This window comes from Eretmochelys imbricata, chromosome 7 (genome assembly GCF_965152235.1).
Source record: "Eretmochelys imbricata isolate rEreImb1 chromosome 7, rEreImb1.hap1, whole genome shotgun sequence".
NCBI classification, from domain to species: Eukaryota; Metazoa; Chordata; order Testudines; family Cheloniidae; genus Eretmochelys; species Eretmochelys imbricata.
The window spans coordinates 43,313,815-43,337,852 of record NC_135578.1 but is presented as its reverse complement, the minus strand read 5'-3'; the positions used below and the strand labels follow the sequence as shown (position 1 = coordinate 43,337,852).

Sequence of the window (24,038 nt, the reverse complement as noted above, 5' to 3'; positions counted from 1 at the left end):
TAACAGTGGTGCACAACCTGGGGGGTATGCCCCTCCGTGAAGCACAAGAGGTTCTCTGGGCTGGGGGGGGACACAAAGAAACTGGGATCCCCCAGATCCTGCAGGACCTGCTGCCATAATAGCGGGAGTGGGATAAAAATAAAGCGAGTACTGCGGGGTGGGATGGAGCGGGATTAAAAAAACAAAACAAAACACACACACAAAAAACACCAGTCCTCCTGCACTGCAGATAACGAACGCCCTGGCCAGCAGCCACTGCTATCTGGCCACCCAGGTTTGAAGGCAGCGCTGCTTCCAGCAGCAGCACAGAGGTCAGGGATTACCTCAGATAACAAGTAACGGAGGGGTGCACAACAAATTCCGTGAATGGTAAAGGGAGGGTGCGACTGGAAAAGTTTGCGCACCACTGACTTGCAAGATGGTGTGAAAATTGTGGCCTGAAGCAGCACAAATATATGGACGAGTAAGCCTCAAGGATGTATACATGTATATCTAAATATTTTGGGTTTCACATAAGTAGCTAAAGTTCACAAATCCCCTTTCCCCCAGGGAGATTCCAAAAGGCCAAATTGTTCTCCATGTGGGAAATACCTACCTAAAGGCCCGGAAACTGAGTTCCCAAACATGGAGTTTCTCTCTGATCATGCCTTTAGGGGGACCAGGTTGTTCCCTGGGTGGAATGAAAAGGGATTCAACCCATGGATCTTGGGACACTTAGAGGTTCTTCAGTAATTTATACTTTGTGCAGCAGAGGGGAGCACATACAAACAGAAGTCTATGCTATACGTTAAGGACTGAAGAGACACCCTCTACACAAACAAAATCCACCACTACCACCAATCCAGGCTAGTACATGTGTCTCCTCTGTGTGGCATTTAAATTGTATTTAATTTTTTATTATAATTTCTCTTTCCCCTCTTTCTTTCAATTTATCTGTATTTGTTTTTCATTCTGTCCCCATCTTTGCTCCTTGTTCAGTGTCTCCTGAGCAAAAACATAAACCCAGCAACATTTGAGTTCTAACTTTCAAATCCACAGTTGTCGAGACCCATTATTAGCTAATCAGGACCGAAGGGTTTGGGGCTTTACAAACAGAATAAATGGGCCAGATCCTGAATGACTCATTCTTTTCTTGGGCAAAACTATTGTCTCCCACTGACTGCTCATATATACCCAGACTTAACTCCAGCACCCAATAATTTACGTAGAAATAACTTACCTAGCACATGGTACCAGAACACAAGGATGAATCAACCTTGAATTTACTAACTATGGGCTGGCTCTACACTGCTTACTCACACAAAACTCCCATTTGACTTGGAAGATGCTAAAGTGCTATATAGATGCTGAAGTGCTACCTAGATGCTAAGTAGGTTTATCTGTATGCAGATTCTTACAATAGTCATAAGACAATTTTTCAATTTCTTCTCTTTACAGAAGCGAAGTGCTGATGACTTGGTAAGTTCTCTTCTAATTTATAACAAAGGATATTGTACCAAATGAGGGTTTGTTTTTATCCAGGCTGCAGTGATGGATTCACATTTCAATTAATAAAATACTCTTACTATTTTCAAGACGTCTGTCACACTATAATGAGCACAGCAAGAGTAATTGTTATTTCTAGGTACACATGGTAAATGTTGCGTGCTAGTTTGAGGTTTTTGGTTTAGGTAATCATAATATACAGTAATATCCCAAACTCAGAGTCAGTCAGGCTCTGTGCAGTAAAAAGAGAACAAACAAATAATAGCTAATCCCATTTTGTATTTCAAACAACAAAACTGTTTGGCATTGTCTCTATGCCTCTAACAGAAACATTTTATCTTCTTTTTAAGTATTTCCTTCAAGGAAGGCAAGTGGCTTTAAGGCTGATGCCCGTTGGCATTTAGACCCCAATTCAGTAGTCCATCCCACTTAAGCACAAATCTAAATACTTAGTGAATCAGCCAGGCTGCAGTCATCTATCTCCTCTCATCCCCAACCATAAGAATCCTGGGGCACTTCTAAATATTATTCTTGTGCAAAAGGTACATGTTGTTGCTGAAGAGTTACCTAAATAGTTGTATCTATCTATTTAGCTATGTACTTATATAGCCCCATCACCATAGTAACTGAGCATCTCCCAAGTATTTGAAAGAAATACAGTAACAATCTTCCTCCCTCATTACTTCCTTTCCAACTTGTAGAGGAAATAGCTCCTGTTTTAAGTGGTCCACAGGCCTTGTGAGGGATCTCTATTTAGGGAGTGAATTTTTCCCTTCAACTCAATTTCATTTCAGATATCCTCCTTGATATTCTATCTGTGGCACTTTTATACAAAGGCACCTTCTAGGTGCGTGCTGCACAAGCCAGCCATTCAGCTGCTCGTTACAGCAATCATTGGTATCATAAGCCAGAGGTATACTGTATTGTTGTGTCCACCCAATACTGAGCATGCACAGGAGTTATGGATGCAGTAAAAGAAAATTTCAAAATGTTATAAATACTTGAAGGTAGGAGCTTATAGTAGCAGTGCCGACTCAACTCTAGAGATAGCATTTTGCTACTGAGCTTATAGTTACTGTTAGTAGAATAATTATTTTCACATAGTAGCTTGATTATGGACAATATTAAAAACATCCAAGCAAACTTCATTGTACCCTAGTGGTCCTGAACAAATACAGAACTTGTTCTTTTCCGTTATGCAGTGAAATGCTAGGACTCCTACTATGATTATTTCTGTTTTATTGAATTATTACTGATTTACACAGTGCTCAAATGTAACTGGTGGTTATTTTGCCATTTTATTCTCCAGATTGTCAATGGCATAGAAATCTACAGCATGAAAATTGACAGCAAAGTGACTTCCCGATTTGCCCACAATGTCATCACTAGCCGAGCAGTCAATCGTGCCAATGTGTCTAGGGAAGTGTTTTTTGATGTTGATCTGCCTAAGACAGCCTTCATTACCAATTTCAGCATGTGAGAAGGACTTCTATTTCTAGCATGGACTAAGACTGTATGGGTTTAATACAGAGAAATATAGACTAGCAGCATTAAGAATCTGAACTGAGATCTTTATTTTTACTTTACTATTAGGCTGATTTTTAAATGTTACATGGACAAAGTTAATGATACAAGTACAGATGCAGGGTATTTGTGGGACCTTCAGACAGTTGTGCATCTGTGGATAAGAACACTAATTTGCAATTTTTTTCTACCCTTCCGCAGGGGCATAAAGGAAATTTCCAGAAATAACACTTGTTCAAACCTAGGATCTCTAGAAAGATGTTCCATTGCCTACAGTTTTCCCATCATGACATTGTAACTTCAATTATTCCATTATTGTAGAAGCAATATTTGAACATAGTAGCTGAAAGCAGATGAAGGCCAGAAAATGGAGGAAAATATCACACCTTCTTGTCTTTAGTTACAATATGTCATCTGGTGTCATTGTTCAAAACATGATATTCACCATGCCATGGTATAGGAGTTTGCCAAAGATTTGAATAGTTGTGACCATCAGCCCAATATTGGGCTCATTTATTTATTTTCAGAGGAGGAATCGGTCTTGATCTAGTAAGGTGTAGAACTCTGAACTCCAGCTGAAGTAACTGGAAATTGAAGGTGTTCATCACCTCACAGGAAGTGCTCAGCACTTGGCAAGATCAAGTCTAAAAACTGCTTGTTAGCAAACAAGATGATGAACAGAGAAGAAAAGGAGGACTTGTGGCACCTTAGAGACTAACCAATTTATTTGAGCATGAGCTTTCGTGAGCTACAGCTCACTTCATCGGATGCATACCGTGGTATGCATCCGATGAAGTGAGCTGTAGCTCACGAAAGCTCATGCTCAAATAAATTGGTTAGTCTCTAAGGTGCCACAAGTCCTCCTTTTCTTTTTGCGAATACAGACTAACATGGCTGCTACTCTGAAACCTGATGAACAGAGAATAACCCATAATATTTTCATGTGTCAATACACATCATTCACTAAATTAGATACTTTTTCCATCTGTAGGACAATTGATGGTGTTACCTATCCTGGGAATATAAAAGAAAAGGAAGTTGCAAAAAAGCAATATGAGAAGGCTGTGTCACGGGGACAGACTGCGGGTCTCGTCAGGTAAGAATGCTGATTTACAGTGGGCTTAAACCTTTCATTTCCATATTCCAGCATCCTATAGCTAAAAATGAAATTAGGAATGTATTTTATAGCCTCTGTTAAAAGTTCATACTTTATATGAAAAAAGGATATTGGTTATAATGTAATAGAGACATGACTTCTGATTGGTCAGGGGATATCCCTAATTGTGAAAGATTTAATTATGCAAAGTACATACTCATGTGATTAGTCCCACTCAGCTACCTGTGTAAATGCTTCTCAGTATGAGTCAGTGATAAAGAATGAGACCCAGAAATCTCATCTCTCTTATATTCATTTTTGTGGGCTAGACTATGCCTGGCTCTTGAGCAGGTGCACAATAGGAGAGAAGGGACAAGCAGCCTTTTTTCTTATTTGTAATTAGTTTAACATTTCTAGGGCTTCTGGGAGAAAAACTGAAAAGTTCACTGTTTCAGTCAACATTGCAGCAGCCAGCAAAGTCACTTTTGAACTCACGTATGAGGAATTGCTGAAGAGAAACTTTGGAAAATATGAGATGCTCATTAAAGTAAAACCAAAGCAGCTCGTCAATCACTTTGAGGTAAATGGCATTGTAAATTAAATTGTACCTTGCAGTAGTTACATTCTGTAGTTACAGAAACTCAAGATATACTGAAATCTCGTACATCTTTTGGAATCTGTGCATAACAGATGAAGCGGGTTACTGTATTTATCCACAGCAGTTCACTATTGAGGGGAAGGCCCCCCAACCAATATCTTGTGGGCAATAGTGATTATGAACCAGGTTGAAAGCCTCAAACAATGTATTTTATTACTGGTTTGCATACATAAGCTTCGTTAGTTGAGACAAGGAATAAGCCCTACAAAAAATAGTTTGGAGAGTGGGAAACTCATCAACACAACTGAGGACAGGATGAACGTGAGACACTCCTCTCACAAATGCCTTAATAGAATAGCCCAAGCCTTTATCAAACTGATGCCAAACAATGCTGCCTGAATTCACAGACACACACAAACCATACCCTAGGATTCAAACCAAGGTCTCTTTTGTGCCAGAGGTTATTTGAACACTCTCCTTATCTGCCCTGTTAAAATCTACCTGTAGTTCAATAGTTTTCTCTCATGTGTGCCCAGGAGATGCTTTAAAAATATATACTCTGAAACTGGTCATCAAAACATGCTTAAATCATTATATGCAGCACTTTGCACAAGACCAAAACCATATTGCAGCATAAACAAATGATAACCAGATATGGCCTCATGGTACTGGCAGTATGGTATTTTCCAAGGAAATGTGTGGTTCTTCAACATCTGACCCAAATCCTTGCAAGCAGTTAGTAAAATAGTAACTTGCAGTTGTGTTTCTTTTTTAAGTCTCCAGATGGAAGATAGGTAAGTCACATCTAACTACCTGAGGATTTCTGATTCAAACATGAATGCTGTTTTGCATTATAAAGGCAGATTTCCCCTTTACCAAGAAATTCCCTATTCTGCATATACAGTTTCTCCTTGTCCTCCATTTAAGTTGTTACAGTTGTGGGTTTATCTATGACAGTGTATTTTCAATGAACGTTTCAGATCCAGGCAAACATCTTTGAACCCCAAGGTATCAGTGAGCTGGAAGCACAAGGATCATTCATCACTAATGACTTGTCACAAGTTATTAAAAAATCTTTCTCAGGAAAAAAGGTACAATGGTTAACAACCTTAGTAGACAATGAATTAGTTATATTTCTTCTGAATTCTAACAAAGTCAGATCACTATGAAATAATACGTCAGCACAATATACTAGGTTAATGCAAATATAAATGTACTGTACTGGCCAGTAGTGGGGATGGATGGGATAATACAGCTCTTTTCCATCTCTAATTTCTGTAAGGCCTCTCCTCCCAGGGCTGCTCTAAATCATGCCGTCTTATAACAGCCTTCTATGGATTATTACACTAGCACAGAATATCCAAGTGCTCTGGCCATGCCTTTTCTCTCCCTTCCTCCTAATAAAACCCCTCAACAGGGGCCAGGAAAGGAGCTGACCTAGAGGAATTATACATGCTCTACATGAGCCAAAGGCGGGGTGGGTCCCTTTTCTCTCTGGCATCGCGGGATATTCTTTAGGGGCCAACTACAGCCCTTTTATGCCATTGAAGGTGATGTAAAGGGACCACAGCATAAGGAAGAATTCAGGAGATTGACTTTAAGTTGACCCTATTGCTTTTTAAAGCATTAAGTGTGAGGAAACAGGGTTTTCGAGGCCCTGAAATTGAGCCTGAACCTATGGGTATTTCTGCTCTGACATCTACTTGTTGTTATTATTTGTGTAGCAAAGCGAAGACTCACTGGCACAGCGCCTCCTGCTGGTCATCTTGGGAATTAGCTCTTCAGCTTATGGAGTGCCTCCTACTGGCGGGTGTCTCACCTGCCTCAGGCCCCATGTCCCTCCTGGACCCTGGTGACCTTTACCTCAGGGTTCTGCCCCAGGAGTACCCCCATGCTCTGGGTCTCCCCTCCCAGGGGAACCCCCAACCCTCTAAACCCACCTTGCCTCAGTGGCTACCGCCAGTCATCATCTAGCCCCCGCTCACTAGGGCAGACTGTGGTCTGTAATGGCCACTCATCATTGGCAAGGGGTTAGGACCAGCTGCCTCTTCCTATTCCCAGGCTGCACCTCTGTAGCCCCAGTACCCTTGTAGGCCTTTGCTAAGGCCTGTAGCCTGGAGGTTTACCAGGCTGGAGCTCCCCAGCTCCCTTTGCCCTATTCCCCAGCACTACTCTGCTTCAGATACCCTGCTACCAGGCAGCTAGCCCTTCCTACTCCAGGGCTAGAGTGAGACTCCTCCAACTCCTGGCCCCCAGCCCTCTTATCAGGACCAGCTGGGCCCTAACTGAGCTAGCCACAGCTGTGGCTGCTTCTCCAATCAGCCTAGCTTGGCTGTTTTTAACCCCTGTTCTCCAGGAGTGGGGCAGCCTCCCCACTACAATTTTTTATACATATTACAGTAGTACTTTAGGCCAGGGTCCCTTTGTGCAAGGCAGTGCACAGACAAAGGGGTGGTTCTTAGATAGGCAGGTGACTGACCCTTTTGCTGTTGTGCCCATGTGGGTAGAACTTGCTATCCATAAGAAGACACCTTGTATCCTACTTCCCCGCTTTCAAACAACATCTAAAATCATCACCTTTGCAGGAGAACTTTTTAGTATAATTGGTTTTGTATATTTGTATGATGATGTAGTTAATATTTTCATCTCTTTAACAGTTGCTGAGGAGAGGGCTTTATAATAATAATTTATTATTAATACATTTTTATTACCTTGTACAAACTGAGTTGCTCAGAATAATTAAATACTGACGTGGGTATACATAACTTATTTAAAATGGCATCTGTTTTATAAAACCCTGTTTTATCCTATGGACTTTCACATTTCTATACATACATTTGTCTAAAACACAAACCTTCTGATGTTTTGTATTTTACATTCATTTATTAAAGTTTGAGTCTAATGAGGGCGTCTGCTTTCAGGGCCATGTGTCTTTCAAGCCAACCATTGATCAACAGCGAACCTGTGCAAATTGTTCAACATCACTGTTGGATGGAGATTTTACAATAAAGTATGATGTGAAGAGAGACAGTCCAGGTGATTTACAGGTAAATTCAATACTTTAAAATTTCAGCTGGGCATGCTTAGTAAATTCAAGTCACATCTTTTTACACATCTTTTCTATTTTTCAGATTATCAATGGATACTTTGTACACTTTTTTGCACCAACAAATCTTCCAAATTTCCCCAAAAATGTGGTTTTTGTAATAGACGTTAGTGGCTCAATGTATGGAATAGGAATACAACAGGTAATTGGTTACATTTACTACAAAGCAAGTCCTGGTGTGCAAGGTTCTAGGAAGCCTAGTACCTAGTGGAGGTACTAGACACTTCTTATCATGAGCAGGTGTTCAAAGACTCAGCCTATGCCAAAACTATAATCATGGATGTTTTCAAGCTATATTTTTATATCTTCAAAATTCTAAACCAAAATATCTATAAAAGGCCTCCCCTTGCTCTGGGTATCCTGTAAGTTAAAACACATGTATAATATTGTCTATTGTTTCCCTTTTCTATATCATTTGTACCCTCTTCCAGCTCTGGGTGATGGGAAGCACCTTACTATTAGAACTCCCCACTCCATTCTGATGCTCAGAATTTCTGTTTCTGCTGCTTCATATCAAGACACAGGCTTTGGTGCTTAGGATCTCCTCCCCTACACAAATGCTACTATTGCTTAGAATTAACCTCTCCCACTCAGCATAGGTGATGATTGTTCAAGTGATCCTATCATAGGGCCTGATTTTCATCTCATCTACACAGATGTTATGCTGGTGTAACTCATTGACTTCACTGGAATTATTCCTAACTGACAAAAAGAAAAGGAGGACTTGTGGCACCTTAGAGACTAACAAATTTATTTGAGCATAAGCTTTCGTGAGCTACAGCTCACTTCATCGAATGCATTCAGTGGAAAATACAGTGGGGAGATTTATATACACAGAGAACATGAAACAATGGGTGTTACCATACACACTGTAAGGAGAGTGATCAGGTAAGGTGAGCTATTACCAGCAGGAGAGCGGGGGCGGGGGGAGAAAAACCTTTTGTAGTGATAATCAAGGTGGGCCATTTCCAGCAGTTGCCAAGAACATCTGAGGAACAGTGCGAGGTGGGGGGGAATAAACATGGGGAAATAGTTTTACTTTGTATAATGACCCATCCACTCCCAGTCTTTATTCAAGCTTAAGTTAATTGTATCCAGGTTGCAAATTAATTCCAATTCAGCAGTCTCTCGTTGGAGTCTGTTTTTGAAGTTTTTTTGTTGAAGAATTGCCACTTTTAGGTCTGTAATCGAGTGACCAAAGAGATTGAAGTGTTCTCCGACTGGTTTTTGAATGTTATAATTCTTGACGTCTGATTTGTGTCCATTTATTCTTTTATGTAGAGACTGTCCAGTTTGGCCAATGTACATGGCAGAGGGGCATTGCTGGCACATGATGGCATATATCACATTGGTAGATGTGCAGGTGAACAAGCCGCTAATGTGATTGGGCCCTGTGATGGTGTCCCTTGAATAGATATGTGGACATAGTTGGCAACGGGCTTTGTTACAAGGATAGGTTTCTTGGGTTAGTGGTTCTGTTTTGTGGTGTGTGGTTGCTGGTGAGTGTTTGCTTCAGGGTGGGGAGCTGTCTGTAAGCAAGGACTGGCCTGTCTTCCAAGATCTGTGAGAGTGATGGGTCCTCCTTCAGGATAGATTGTAGATCCTTGATGATGCATTGGAGAGGTTTTAGTTGGTGGCTGAACTTTGTGACTTTGTCCTCACCCATAACTATTTCACATTTGGGGACAATGTATACCTTCAAATCAGCGGCACTGCTATGGGTACCTGCATGGCCCCACAGTATGCCAACATTTTTATGGCTGACTTAGAACAACACTTCCTCAGCTCTCATCCCCTAACCCCTACTCTACTTGCGCTACATTGATGATGTCTTCATCATCTGGACCCATGGAAAAGAAGCCCTTGAGGAATTCCACCATGATTTCAACAATTTCCATCCCACTATCAACCTCAGCCTGGACCAGTCCACACAAGAGATCCACTTCCTGGACACTACGGTGCTAATAAGCGATGGTCACATAAACACCACCCTATACTGGAAACCTACTGACCGCTATTCCTACCTACATGCCTCCAGCTTTCATCCAGACCACACCACACGATCCATTGTCTACAGCCAAGCTCTACGGTACAACCACATTTGCTCCAACCCCTCAGACAGAGACGAACACCTACAAGATCTCTATCAAGCGTTCTTACAACTACAATACCCACCTGCTGAAGTGAAGAAACAGATTGACAGAGCCAGAAGAGTACCCAGAAATTACCTACTACAGGACAGGCCCAACAAAGAAAATAACAGAACGCCACTAGCCATCACCTTCAGCCCCCAACTAAAACTTCTCCAACGCATCGTCAAGGATCTACAACCTATCCTGAAGGATGACCCATCACTCTCACAAATCTTGGGAGACAGGCAGGTCCTTGCTTACAGACAGCTCCCCAACCTGAAGCAAATACTCATCAACAACCACACACCACACAACAGAACCGCTAACCCAGGAACCTATCCTTGCAACAAAGCCCGTTGCCAACTGTGTCCACATATCTATTCAGGGGACACCATCATAGGGCCTAATCACATCAGTCACACTATCAGAGGCTCGTTCACCTGCACATCTACCAATGTGATATATGCCATCATGTGCCAGCAATGCCCCTCTGCCATGTACATTGGCCAAACTGGACAGTCTCTACGTAAAAGAATAAATGGACACAAATCAGACGTCAAGAATTATAACATTCAAAAACCAGTCGGAGAACACTTCAATCTCTTTGGTCACTCGATTACAGACCTAAAAGTGGCAATTCTTCAACAAAAAAACTTCAAAAACAGACTCCAACGAGAGACTGCTGAATTGGAATTAATTTGCAACCTGGATACAATTAACTTAGGCTTGAATAAAGACTGGGAGTGGATGGGTCATTACACAAAATAAAACTATTTCCCCATGTTTATTCCCCCTCCCCCCCACCCTGCTGTTCCTCAGACATTCTTGTCAACCGCTGGAAATGGCCTACCTTGATTATTGCTACAAAAGGTTTTTCTCCCCCCCCTCCCCCCCGCTCTCCTGCTGGTAATAGCTCACCTTACCTGATCACTCTCCTTACAGTGTGTATGGTAACACCATTGTTTCATGTTCTCTGTGTATATAAATTTCCCCACTGTATTTTCCACTGAATGCATCCGATGAAGTGAGCTGTAGCTCATGAAAGCTTCTGCTCAAATAAATTGGTTAGTCTCTAAGGTGCCACAAGTCCTCCTTTTCTTTTTGCGGATACAGACTAACACGGCTGCTACTCTGAAACCTGTCCTAATTGACAGTGGCACAACTGAGACAGAATCAGGCCCGGAGTTTTTCACTACATGAATGTTCAGTGAAAAATCCTCAGAAACAATTCATGTAAAAGCTGTAGGCTTTCTTTTGTTATTCATTTGTTATTCATTTCATTGTTATTGTTATTTATTTGTTATTTGTGTAACCCACAGCAGTTTCATTCATTTAAACTTATGTTTATTTACTTATAGACAAGGGAAGCACTTCTTAAAATATTAGAGGATATTAGGGAAGATGACCACTTTAATTTCATACTGTTTGGTTCCAATGTACACATTTGGAAAGACAGATTAGTCAAAGCCACTGCTGAGAATCTGAAGAAAGCAAAGGACTTCGTTCGAGCTATTGGCACTCAAGGCAGTAAGTATTGTAGTAAACTTGCTATAGGTGGTACTTCAAATAAATATTGAAGAAGCTAATACCCAAATTCAGTATGAGAATGGAGTGCTGCAAGCTTTCATTCTAAAAATTGTCTGGTTAAGAAGCACTACTATAGTTATATGTTTGTTTTCGGGTTCTGTGAAGGTTTTTGCAACCTTCAGAGAAAGAGCTGAATAACAGGCAAGTTTTAAGCAGAAATCCCAACCCCCCTACCTAAAAATAATGTGTGAATTCACCAGAGAGAGCAACATTCATGTTACTGGAATTAAAAATTGAGAGCTGCATCCTTCAGTCATCAGTGACTCTGATCACATAGGTCTGAAGCACATGGCCAGTGGTTAAAATTGACAATATTGCAGTCACACAGACAGTAAGTTCAGTCTCAAATCCCCAGCATTTCTGGGTGAGTCTGAGAAATACCCCCTATACACACACACACACACACACACACACACACTTCTGTGTGCATCGGCACGCGTGCGCACACACACAAATCCATGACAACAGATGCCTGCTAACTGTGATCTCAGTACCAATTTTGCCAGCTCTCGTGACTTTTTTTGTAAGTCTCATGACATTTGGTGATTTTCTTTAAAGCTCCAGCTCCTGGAGTCATGAAAATCTCAGCTTTCATTTTAAAAAAAGTAAAGTTTCCTAGCCCTCCTGGCTGTAGAAAAAAGTTAGAAAATGTGACCTGAGTGTAACCTAAAGAGAGAAAACCAGAAAGCAAAGAGAAAGAACTCAACATTTATTATTTTTAATCATCTCATGATTTGGAAGTCAATCTTATGATTTTTTGGAGCCTGACTCAAATTTTGGATGCTTGGGGTTAGCAATATTGCATTATGGTGCATGAGGCTGGCCTGAAGATTTTGGGAAGGATTACAAAGGCAATTATTTGATGGTCGCCAAACTTAACTGATGTACTTCCTCTGCTGCCTGAAATCTGTATTGTAGAGGCAAAACTCCCTTGGTGGCAGTCAAGCGAATTACAGCTTCAGCTCCTTCAGGAGCCTCCAGTGGTAGCAGATAGTACTGCTGTACATCAGCCACACTACACAGTTTTATCGTTATTGGTGGGTCTTAGCCCCTAATAACCAGCTATTCTGGTAGAGGTTGCATTTGTGACAGAATTTCACAAGGAGTGTTCACAAGGTGCGAGTGAAGCTCCATATGTATTCCCCCTACCCTTCCATCATCTGCGCAAGGGCCTGCCCCAAGCTTGCCCTATATTACTAATGGGACATTCCTGAGGTTAGCATTAACCCAAAATATGATGTCCATTTTTTTCCTTATGTTAACTTGAAAAATCCAGGTTTTGTCAAATTTACTCATCCCCTGCCGTCAAAACCAAATCCTTTCACTGTAATGTGAAGTGTTTATGTGATGGATTTAAATGTCAGCTATAAATGGAGGCAAAATGTTAAGGGGCTGAAACTGTCTGAATTCAGTTATCATACTGTAGTGTATCAGGGGGTAGCCATGTTAGTCTGTATCCACAAAAACAACAAGGAGTCCAGTGGCACCTGAAAGCTTATGCCCAAATAAATCTGTTTGTCTTTAAGGTGCCACCAGACTCCTTGTTGTTTTCATACTGTAGTGATAATTCACTAGATTCCTACATTTCCACTCTACTCCGTGCTGATAAGGCCTCAAGGTCTAGTTCAGGGCACCACACTTCAGGAAGGATGTGGTCAAATTGGAGAAAGGCCAGAGGAGAGCAATATAAATGATTAAAGGTCTAGAAAACATGACCTTTGAGGAAAGACTGAAAAAATTGGTTAGTTTAGTCAGGAGAAGAGAAGTCGGGGAGGGGAGATACGATAACAGTTTTCAAGAACACAAAAGGTTGCTACAAGGAGGAGGGAGAAAAATTGTTCTTGTTAACCTCTGAGAATAGGACAAGAAGCAATGGGCTTAAATAGCAGCAAGAGAGGTTTAGGTTGGACATTAGGAAAACTTCCTAACTGTCAGGGTAGTTAAGCACTGGAATAAATTACCTAGGGAGGTTGTGGAATCTCCATCATTAGGGGTTTTTAACAACAGGTTAGACAAACACCTGTTGCAGAGATCTAGATAATATTTAGTCCTGCCTTGAGTGCAGGAGACTGGACTAGAAGACCTCTTGAGGTCCCTTCCAGTTCTACATTTCTATAATTCTATAATAAATGAACAGTGTTTAACATAGAGCATAATAAGGTGCTAATTGATAGCCAACATGGATTTGTAAGAACAGATCATACCAGACCGATGTAATTTCCTTCTTTTACAGGGTAACAGCCTGGTGGATGCGGGGCAGGGGAAGCAGTATACGTGCTATATCTGGACTTTAGTAAGGCATTTGGCCCAGTCCCACGTGACATTATCATAAGCAAACTAGGGAAACTATGTCAACTTTCTAGCTATAAGGATAGTTAAGATCTGGAAGAAGCTTCCAAGGAAGGTCATGGAGACACCATCATTGGAAATGTTTAAAAACGAGTTGGACAAACACCTGTCAGGGATGATCTAGCTCAGCGGTTCTCAAACTGGGGGTCAGAAGGTTATTACATAGGGGGTCACGAGCTGTCAGTCTCCACCTCAAACCCTGCTTTGCCTCCAGCATTTATAATGGTGTTAAATATATTAAAACATGATTTTAATTTATAGGGGGGGTCTCACTCAGAGGCTTCCTATGTGAAAGGGGTCACCAATACAAAAGTTTGAGAACTACTGGTCTAGATTACTTGGTCCTGCCACAGCTTAGGGGGCTGGACTTGATGATTTATCAAGGTCTCTTCCAGCCCTTCATTTCTATGATTCTATGAAATATGGTCTCAATTAAATTATTATAAAGTGGATGCACAAGTGGTTGAAAAAACATACTCAGAGTAGTTATCAATGGCCACTGTTAAACTGGGAGGACATATCAAGTGGGTCCTGCAGGGGTCTGTCTTGGGTCTGATACTAGTCATTATTTTCATTAATGGATGACGGAGTAGCGTGCATGCTTATAAAATTTGCAGATGACACCAAGCTGGGAGTGGTTGTAAGCACTTTGGAGGACAAGATTAGAATTTGAAATTATCTTAATAAATTGCAGAATTGGTCTGAAATCAACAAGATGAAATTCAGTAAAGAGAAGTGCACAACACTGCACTTAAGAAGGAAAAATACAAAATGAGGACTAACTGGCTGAAGAAGTGGTTTTTTACGCACGAAAGCTTATGCCCAAATAAATCTGTTAGTCTTTAAGGTGCCACCATAGTCCTTGTTGTTTGTGTGGTTACAGACTAACACGGCTACCCCCTGTTACTAACTGGCTAGGCAGCAGAACTGCAGCAAAGGACCTGGGGGCCGTAGAGGAATCACAATTCGAATATGAGTTGATAGCGTGATGCTTTTTCAAAAAAGGCAAATGTCACTCTGGGATGTATTAACAAGACACAGGAGATAATTGTTCAGCTCTATTCAGCACTGGTGAGGCCTCAGCTTTAGTAGTGTTTCCAGTTTTGGGCACTACAGTTTAAGAAAAAAGTTCACAAATTGGAGTGAGTCCAGAGGAGATCAACCAAAATGATGAAAGGTTTAGAAAAGCTGACCTATGGGGAAAGGTTGATAGAACTGGGCATGTTTAATCGATGAAACTGTCTTCAAATATGTGAAAGGTTGTTATAAAGAGGATGATGATCAGTTCTTTTTCTCCACCAAAGGTAGGGCCAGAAGTAGTCCGCTTACTTTGCGGCAGGATTTAGATTAGACATTAGGAAAAACTTTCTAACACTAAGGATAGTTTAAGCACTGGAATAGGTTACTAAGTGAGGTTGTGGAATTGCAATAACTGGAGGTTCTTCTTCGAGTGCTTACTCATATCGATTCCAATTAGGTGTGCGCAGGCCGCGTGCACGATCGTCGGAAGATTCCACTCGTTGGCTCAGGTGAGGCGCCCCCCGGAGTGGCATCTTCATGGCGCCAGGTATATGCCCCAGCCGACCCAGCGCCCCCTCAGTTCCTTCTTACCGCCCATAATGGTCGTTGGAACTGTGGAGCGCAGCGTAGCTAATCTTCACTCTCCCTAGCATTCACTTTAGTACCTGTTAATAGTTTGTGATTAGTTGTTAATAATTACTTAGTATAGTTAGATAGTTTACTTAGTGGGGTGGAACGGGGTCTTCTCCCCTGTCCCCTGTCCTGGTACCGGGGCCCATGCCTGGGTCTCCAGGCTTCAAACCCTGCTCGGCTTGCTTGAAGCCAATGCCAACGGGAGATCCCCCACTCTTGCTTAAGGTGTCTAGGGGACTCCCCCCCAAGCAGACAAGTGCCGCATTTGCAAAGCCTTCAAGCCGAGGACCAAGAAGGAGCGGGACTTTAGACTGAAGCAGCTCCTTATGGAGGCGGTACTTAGCCCGATCCCTTCCTCTGCGCACCAGGACTCAGCGTCGTCTTCGGTGCGGAGTGCCCCTGTGGCACCGACTGGTCAAGCACCGCGTTCGGACTCTACTAAAGACTTGCGGCACCAGGTCCCCCCGGCACCTCCACCACCACAATGCCGCTCCCTATCTCCGGGCCCAAAGAAGAAGCAGCCCAAGCAGATGCCGACTGTTTTTTGTTTGTTGGTTCGTCAGCCATCGACACTTCCCACACCGCTGTTGGAGCCACGTCCATTGCTGGAGTGCACAGGACAAGTAACGGCTCCTGCACCGTCAACTCCAGCGCCACAAGGGCCGTTGAGTCCGGTGCATGTAAGCTCCCTGGTGCACACCGTGGTCGAGCTGAGGCTGGCCTCCACACCGAAGACCTTTTCGACAGCGCAGGACTTGATCATGCTCACAGAGCCGACTCCCCTGCAGCCAGCGACACCTCCGGTGCGGGCAGTGCCATCGAAGGGAAAACCGTCCCTCATACAACCACCATTGCCAAGTGAAGCAGGACGGCACCGGTCCTGGTCCCAATCTTGGTCCCAGCACCTTTCACGGTGTTGCTCGCAGTCCCGGCACCGGTCTTCTTCTCGGCGCCAATCGTACTCTCCACGCCACTCCAGCTCGCGGAGATCTGAATCGCAGTACGGCTGGCACCGATCGGATTCCTGGCATCGCTCCCGGTACCAGCCAGAGCCGCACTCAACCCGGAGCCAATCCCGGCACCGATCTCACCAGAGGTTGCCATTGAGATCCAGATCAGGCTCCTGGTACTGATATGACCACAGGCACCGATCAACGTCTCGGTACCGTTCTGCATCACGCCACTGGTCCCCAGCACCGTACAGCACCGGGGGACTCTGTGCCAACACGTACGGCACCGCCTTGGCCGTCTCGCACTGCCTCCACGTCATCATGCTCACAAGGTGGCCACCATGCCCAGGACCAGGGCGAGGAAGGTGCAGGCCAGTGGCTGGACGAAGGCCAGGACCTGGGCCAAGGACCTCCACAGTGGTCTTTTTGGACCCCCTAGGCATACCATCAGGTCCAAGGGGTTCCTTCGGGGGCTTCCCGTTCCACCCCTTCGGAGCCCCGAGTACTGGAGGCCACTGTGAATCCCACACCCCTGGGGGGTTCTGAAGTGACTGCTCCAGCACCAATACAGGCCAACGCCCCTAGCATGGTGGACCTTGGGCAACAAGTTCCTTCACAAGAGGACCTCACCCAGGATCCCTTAGTCTCAGGGTTATCTTCCTTGTCCTTGCCTGATGAGGCAGTGGCAGGGACTACAGTTTTGGGCCCTCTTCCTGTGGACCTCCACGCCCACCAGGAACTGCCCCTAAGGGTGACACGCAATATGAACCTCCAGGTAGAGGAGGTGGTGGAGGTAGAGGACCCGGTGGTTGACCCTCTGTCGGCGGAGGCACTGTCTAGAGTGGCCCTCCCAGTCATACGAACTACACAGGCCAATGCCAAGACAATCCGGCAGTTGCCAGCCTCTATTCCACCTATGGCCAAGGGGGTAGAAAGGAAGTACATTGTCCCCTCAAAGGAATATGGGTACCTCTATACGCACCCCCAACCGTGCTCCCTTGTCGTGGCTTCGGTCAACGAGAAAGAACAGCACGGTCAGCAGGCCCCGGCACCTAAATCAAAGGATGCTAGATGCCTAGACTTGTTTGGGCCCAAGGTATACTCGGCTGGAGGCTTGCAGCTCAGGGTGGCCAACCAGCAGGCACTCCTGAGCGGATATGATTATAATTCATGGCACTCGATGGAAAAATTCAAAGAGTTGGTTCCACAGGAGTCCAGAGAGAAATTTGGGGCTTTAGTAGAGGAGGGCAAAAAGGTGGCCAGAACCTCCCTACAAGCTTCTGGACGTGGCGGACTTGGCGGCTAGGACCCTGGCCTTGGGCATAGCCGTGCACCGCATCTCGTGGCTGCAAGTCTCTGGCTTACCACCAGAGTTGCAGCAGACCCTCCAGGACCTGCCTTTTGATGGACAGAGCCTATTTTCCGAGAAGACAGACTCAAGGCTGCAGAGTCTGAAGGACTCGAGAACTATCATGCGCTCTCTGGGAATGCATACCCCAGTAATGCAGAGAAGGCCCTTCAGACCACAGCCTCAGAGGTCCTACTCTCCCCCTTGGCCAAGACAGGACTTCTTTAGAAGACACAGCTGAGGTGGTAGAAGAAAACAAACTGGCCACCAAGCCAGCCAAGGCCAGGGCCCTCCCAAGCCATCAGCAGGGCCTCAGCAGAACTTTTGAAGGTGCACCCGAGGATGGAGCACCAGTCTCCATTCAGGATCCTTCCCCGCCTTCCAAGATCATCTCTCCCATTTCCTCCATGCATGGTCTCACATAACATCAGACCGTTGGGTCCTACGCACGGTGGAAAGGGGTTTATTCCCTTCAATTTGCTTTCCCCTCTTCAGGGACCCTTCTCAAGAGCACCTCCTTCTACAGGAGGTCCAATCACTCCTAGCTGTGGGAGCGATAGAGGAAGTTCCAAGAGAGTCAAGGGGCAGGGGTTTTTACTCCTGCTACTTCCTAATCCCCAAGGCCTAGGGCGGGCTTCGGCCCATCCTGGACCTACACGGACTCAACAAATTCATGATAAAGTTGAAGTTCCGCATGGGCTCACTAGAGACCATTATTCCTTCCTTAGATCCTGGAGACTGGTATGCCGCCCTCGACATGAAGGACACGTACTTCCACATTGCAATCTACCCAGCACACAGACACTTCCTTTGCTTTGTGGTCCATCAACAGCACTTTCAATTCACCGTCCTTCTTCTGGCCTGTCCATGGCCCCCAGCGTGTTTACCAAGTGCATGGCTGTTGTGGCTGCCTCCCTTTGTCGACAACGGATCCAAGTGTTCCCATAACTCGACAACTGGCTTATTCGGGGTTGCTCCAGGGATAAGGTGCAGTCTCATGTTCAGCTCACCATGAACATGTTCAATCGACTGGGCCTCCTGCTCAATGTCGCGAAATCCACTCTGGTGCCAACCGAGAGGATAGAATTCATAGGACCGGTCTTAGACTCAGGCCTAGCCTGAGCACGTCTGCCGGAAGCATGCTTCCAATCCCTAGCGAACATCGTCCACAACCTGCAAAGCTTCCCGACCTCAACCGTGAAAACATGCCTATGCCTCCTGGGACACATGGCCTCTTGCATGTATGTGACCATGCACGCCAGGCTGCGACTACGTCCACTCCAAGCCTGGCTATCAACAGTATACTGCCCAGGTCGGGACAGCTTGAGCACGGTGGTTACCATCCCGCCAGGGATATTAGCCTCTCTATGCTGGTGTCTGGACCCCAAATCAGTGTGCGAAGGGGTGCCATTTCACTCCCCGCAGCCCTCCGTGTCCCTAGTCACGGATACGTCATCCCTGGGATGGGGAGCCCACTTCAGGGACCTCCGTACACAGGGGCTATGGTTGGCAGGAGAGTTATCCCTGCACATCAACGTACGGGAACTCAGAGCTGTGCCCCTGGCATATCAAGCTTTCTGAGAGTGCATTCAAGGCCGTTGTGTTGCGGTCCTCACAGACAACACAACGGCCTTGTTTTACATCAACAAGCAAGGGGGAGCCTGGTCATCCCCCCTCTGTGAGGAGGCCACTCATCTGTGGGAATTCTGTATAGCCCACTCAATCCATCTGGTGGCGTCGTTTCTCCCAGGAGTCCAGAACACCTTAGCGGACCACCTCAGCAGATCATTCCAGGCTCACGAGAGGTCTGGTCGCCTGGACATCATCTACTCTGTCTTCCTGAAGTGGGGCTTTCCCCTGATAGACCTATTTGCCTCTTGCGAGAATTGGAAATGCCAAATGTTCTGCTCTCTACAAGGACGCTCTCCGGGTTCCCTGTCGGACGCCTTCCTCATACAGTGGAAGGATCACCTGTACTACACCTTTCCTCCATTCCCGCTAGTCCACAGGGTCCTGCTCAAGCTGCGCAGGGACAGAGCCCATCAGATTTTGGTCGCCCCGGCATGGCCCAGACAGCACTGGTATACCACTCTCCTAGAGCTGTCGGTGGATACTCCAATTCCACTCCCGCTGTGGCCAGACCTGATCACTCAGGACCACAGACGACTCTGTCATCCCAACCTGCAATCTCTCCACCTCACAGCATGGATGCTACATGGCTAACTCAATCTGAGCTGTGCTGCTCTCGCTTGGTACAGCAAGTCCTTTTGGGTTGCAGGAAGCCCTCTACCAGGTCCACGTACTTAGCCAAGTGGAAGCGTTTTTCCTGCTGGAGCACTCAGAGTCATATGGCCCTGCTACAGGCGTCAATACCTATCATCTTGTACTACCTCCTGTCCTTAAAACAGCAGGGCTTGGCAATATCATCCATCAGAGTGCACCTGGCAGCTACTTCAGCTTTCCACCCGGGCAAAAATGGGCGTTCGGTCTTCTCCAATCCCATTCTCAGCAGATTTCTCAAGGGGTTGGAGCGGGGTTCCCACGAATTCGACAACTGATCCCTATGTGGGATCTTAACCTGGTCCTCTCCAAACTCATGGCTGCCCTGTTCAAGCTGATGGCCACCTGCTTGCTCCTGTACCTTTCCTGGAAGACAGCCTTCCTTGTAGCTATGACCTCAGCGAAGCGTGTCTGAACTCAGGGCACTCACATCGGAACCACCGTATACGGTGTTCCATTAGGACAAGGTACAGCTGCGACCCCACCTGGCCTTCCTCCCTAAGGTGGTGTCTGCCTTCCATCTCAACCAGGACATCTTCCTCCCTGTCTTCTATCCGAAGCCGCACACCTCTCGACGGGAACAACAGCTGCACTCCCTGGATGTTCGCAGGGCCCTCGCCTTCTACATTGAGCGAACAAAACCTTTCAGGAAAACGTTGCAGCTGTTTGTTGCTGTGGCAGCAACCAGATGAAGGGCCCTCCGGTCTCCTCTAAGCACATCTCCTCCTGGATCACATCATGCATCCGTGTGTGCTATGACTTGGCTGGTGTCCCAGCTACGCACCTTATTGCCCACTCCACGCGGGCTCAGGCTTCATCTTCTGCTTTCCTGGCACACGTACCCATACAGGAGATATGTAGGGCAGTAACTTGGTCATCAGTGCATACCTTCGCCGCCCACTATGTGATAATTCAGCAGTCCAGGGGTGATGCTGCATTTGGTTCAGCGGTCCTTCACTCTGCGACATCTCACTCCGACCCCACCGCCTAGGTAAGGCTTGGGAGTCACCTAATTGGAATCGATATGAGCAAGCACTTGAAGAAGAAAAGACAGTTACTCACCTTTGTAACTGTTGTTCTTCGAGATGTGTTGCTCATATCCATTCCAAACCTGCCCTCCTTCTCCTCTGTCAGGGTAGCCAGCAAGAAGAAACTGAGGGGGCGCTGGGTCAGCGGGGGCATATATCCGGCGCCATGAATGCGCCACTCCAGAAGGTGCCTCAGCCGACCCACTGAGTGTTGCTGGGGTAAAAATCTTCCAATGATCGTGCACGCACACCTAATTGGAATGGATATGAGCAACACATCTCGAAGAACAACAGTTACAAAGGTGAGTAACTGTCTTTTTTTAAGAACAGTTTAGAAAAACATCTGTCAGGGATGGTCTAGGTATACTTAATCCTGCCACGGCCTGTGGGGCTGGACGCTATGTCCTCCTGAGTTCCTTTCCTGCCCTATATTTCTATGAATCTATGATTAAAACATTTCTATTTTTGATCACCAGTTTTCAACCCTAATTTGTGTCTCTACATTGCAGTGACAAACCTACATGGTGGTTTAATGAAGGGAATTGAAATGCTGACTACAGCTTTTGAAACAAATTCTGTGCCCAAGAGAAGTGCATCTATAATTATCTTGTTAACGGATGGTCACCCCAATGAAGGTAGGTGTCTTGGTAAATGAAGCAAACAGTAAAGTGGACTTAAGCAGATGAGGGAAAATAATTACTTCAGTTTTAGTTCACCATTCTTTAATTTCAGGAGACATGAGACCTGATTCACCACTGATTTCAATGGCATTACACTAAGGTTAAGCTGCTATAGCCGACTAGAGAATCAGGTCTTTGGTTTCAGTTTGTGATTCACTATCTACCACAAGTATATATACACTATATCTTTGGTGGTCTCATCCTACCCACAATTTTGCCACATTACTAAACCACCACCCAATTAGATATCATCCTTGCTATATTAAGAACATTTTCATTCGTGTAGCTAAATTAGTTCAGTTATGCAAACCGTTCAATTATGCAAACCCACTGATGCAAACCGTTAATTTAGATGTCCTGCACTGATGGGAAGGGTATTTGTTAATTAAGCTAAATGGCTGTATGCCCTGCTTTGTGCTGGTGCAACATGTCTACATTATGGGTTTTTACTGGTGTAACTGAATAATTGTTATGATGGTGCACATTTTCTTTAATATAGAGTTTCATCTCTTGGTAATGAATAAACATGAGGAGTGGGATTCTTCCACCCATTCTGTGCCCTAATAACCATTGCACCAGGGCCCTCCTAAAGGTGGCACTAAAGGGGTAGAAGAGAATTTCCCGGGGTTATGCCAGGATGGGGCCAGAAGTTTGGAGGAGATCTCCATAATACATGCTACTCCCACTTGTGAAGTTGCCCATAAGCAAAGCAGCCACTCCCGGGATGTCATAACAGAACTCTACATGGGACTTCACTGAGTTATGCTGAGGGCTGCACCAGTCCCTGAACAACTCAGAATCCTGAAAGCACAAACGTGGCTTGTGTGTACTCTGCCTCTTGGTGAATCTTATTTATGGGGGTAATAAAGGGTTTTGGTTTTTTTTAAGGGAAGTCTGCCTTCTAAGTTAGACACTTGTATATACTTTGTCTAAAGTTAGTTTAGAATTAATGATGCCCAGAAAACATGATAGTCACACCCTGAAAAATCTAAATAAAAAATAACTAACCACATTTCATTCATTTTTTTTTTGCTGTTTGCTATTGTTTTCATAAACAAAATCTTAAAGCCTATTTGTTTTGTATTATTTAATATGCAGGTGTATCAAACCTTCAGGAAATTCAAGCGAATGTAAAAAAAAACATTCAAGGAAGATACCCCTTATACAACCTTGCTTTTGGCTATGCTGTTGACTATAATTTTCTAGAAAAGATGGCACTAGAGAATAAAGGGGTGGCTCGTCGCATCTATCCAGATTCTGATTCAGCCATACAAATGGAGGTAAAACCATAACCATATAAATTAAATCAATGATGGCAGTCACACTGATATTTCTGATGACATTTGCCTCCACTTTCAATGTAATTAAACAAAATATGACCAGGTGCTGGGGTGCTAGCTTTCCAGGTAACAGCTTTCTCCTTCTCTTGTAAAGGTGCAAAGTGGAATGACTATAAATTGGGAGGCAGCATGGTCTAATGAAGAGTTTTGTTTATTTGTTAAGGTGTCAAGAGGTCTGTGGGCACAGGAGTGTCTATAAATTATATATTTATTAATTATAAGCTCCCCCTCTCTTCCCTCTAGGGTTTTTATGCGGAAGTAGCCAATCCCATGCTTACAGAAGTGAAGTTAAACTACCCAGAAAATGCAATATCTGACTTAACTCAAAACAATTTTAAGCACTATTATGATGGCTCTGAAATCGTGGTGGCTGGACGTATTACAGATAATGACCTGAACAGTTTGACTGCAGATGTGAAAGCTCAAGGTGTAAGTATGGGTCTATTGTGATTGTTTCAAACCTTTCTTTGCTACATAAAATGTCGGAAGTGGGAGATTCCAAATTTGGCAGTGCATAAAAATTCCCCAATATACCTTTATTCTATGAAAAAAAATATTGCAGAGTATGGAGAATTTAAATACACCAAAAGGCATGAAATTTATTTAGCTAAATTTTTCTTTGAATTACTCTGTCAATCTGGAGTAACTTTGTACAATATGTCCAATTTGAGTAAGTTAGTGTTGCTATGAGAACCTTAATGTTTACATCTCTTGATGATTTTTTTTGTCTTTGCATGGTTAGCCTTATTGTTTCATTAACATGGTATTTAATAGTTGAATGGAATAATCTGTGGCTTTTAACTTTGTATGCAAACTTTGTAAAAAGTACAATTCAAGATTCATCAGTATGACAGTATGAATATCTTGTTCTAATACAATATT

General features: G+C 44.4%; 1 protein-coding gene across 1 annotated transcript in view; it reads left to right on the top strand.

Annotated features, from left to right (window-relative positions):
• Positions 1-24,038, top strand: part of LOC144267399 (inter-alpha-trypsin inhibitor heavy chain H3-like) — a 44,636-nt gene that overhangs the window by 5,616 nt on the left and 14,982 nt on the right. The window contains exons 2-12 of the mRNA XM_077821349.1: positions 1,438-1,458; positions 2,795-2,961; positions 4,001-4,105; positions 4,523-4,685; positions 5,684-5,794; positions 7,625-7,750; positions 7,835-7,951; positions 11,300-11,468; positions 21,646-21,771; positions 22,915-23,096; positions 23,400-23,585. Of these exons, the coding sequence (XP_077677475.1) occupies positions 1,438-1,458; positions 2,795-2,961; positions 4,001-4,105; positions 4,523-4,685; positions 5,684-5,794; positions 7,625-7,750; positions 7,835-7,951; positions 11,300-11,468; positions 21,646-21,771; positions 22,915-23,096; positions 23,400-23,585 (1,473 nt within the window). The remainder of the gene's footprint in view (positions 1-1,437; positions 1,459-2,794; positions 2,962-4,000; positions 4,106-4,522; positions 4,686-5,683; positions 5,795-7,624; positions 7,751-7,834; positions 7,952-11,299; positions 11,469-21,645; positions 21,772-22,914; positions 23,097-23,399; positions 23,586-24,038) is intronic.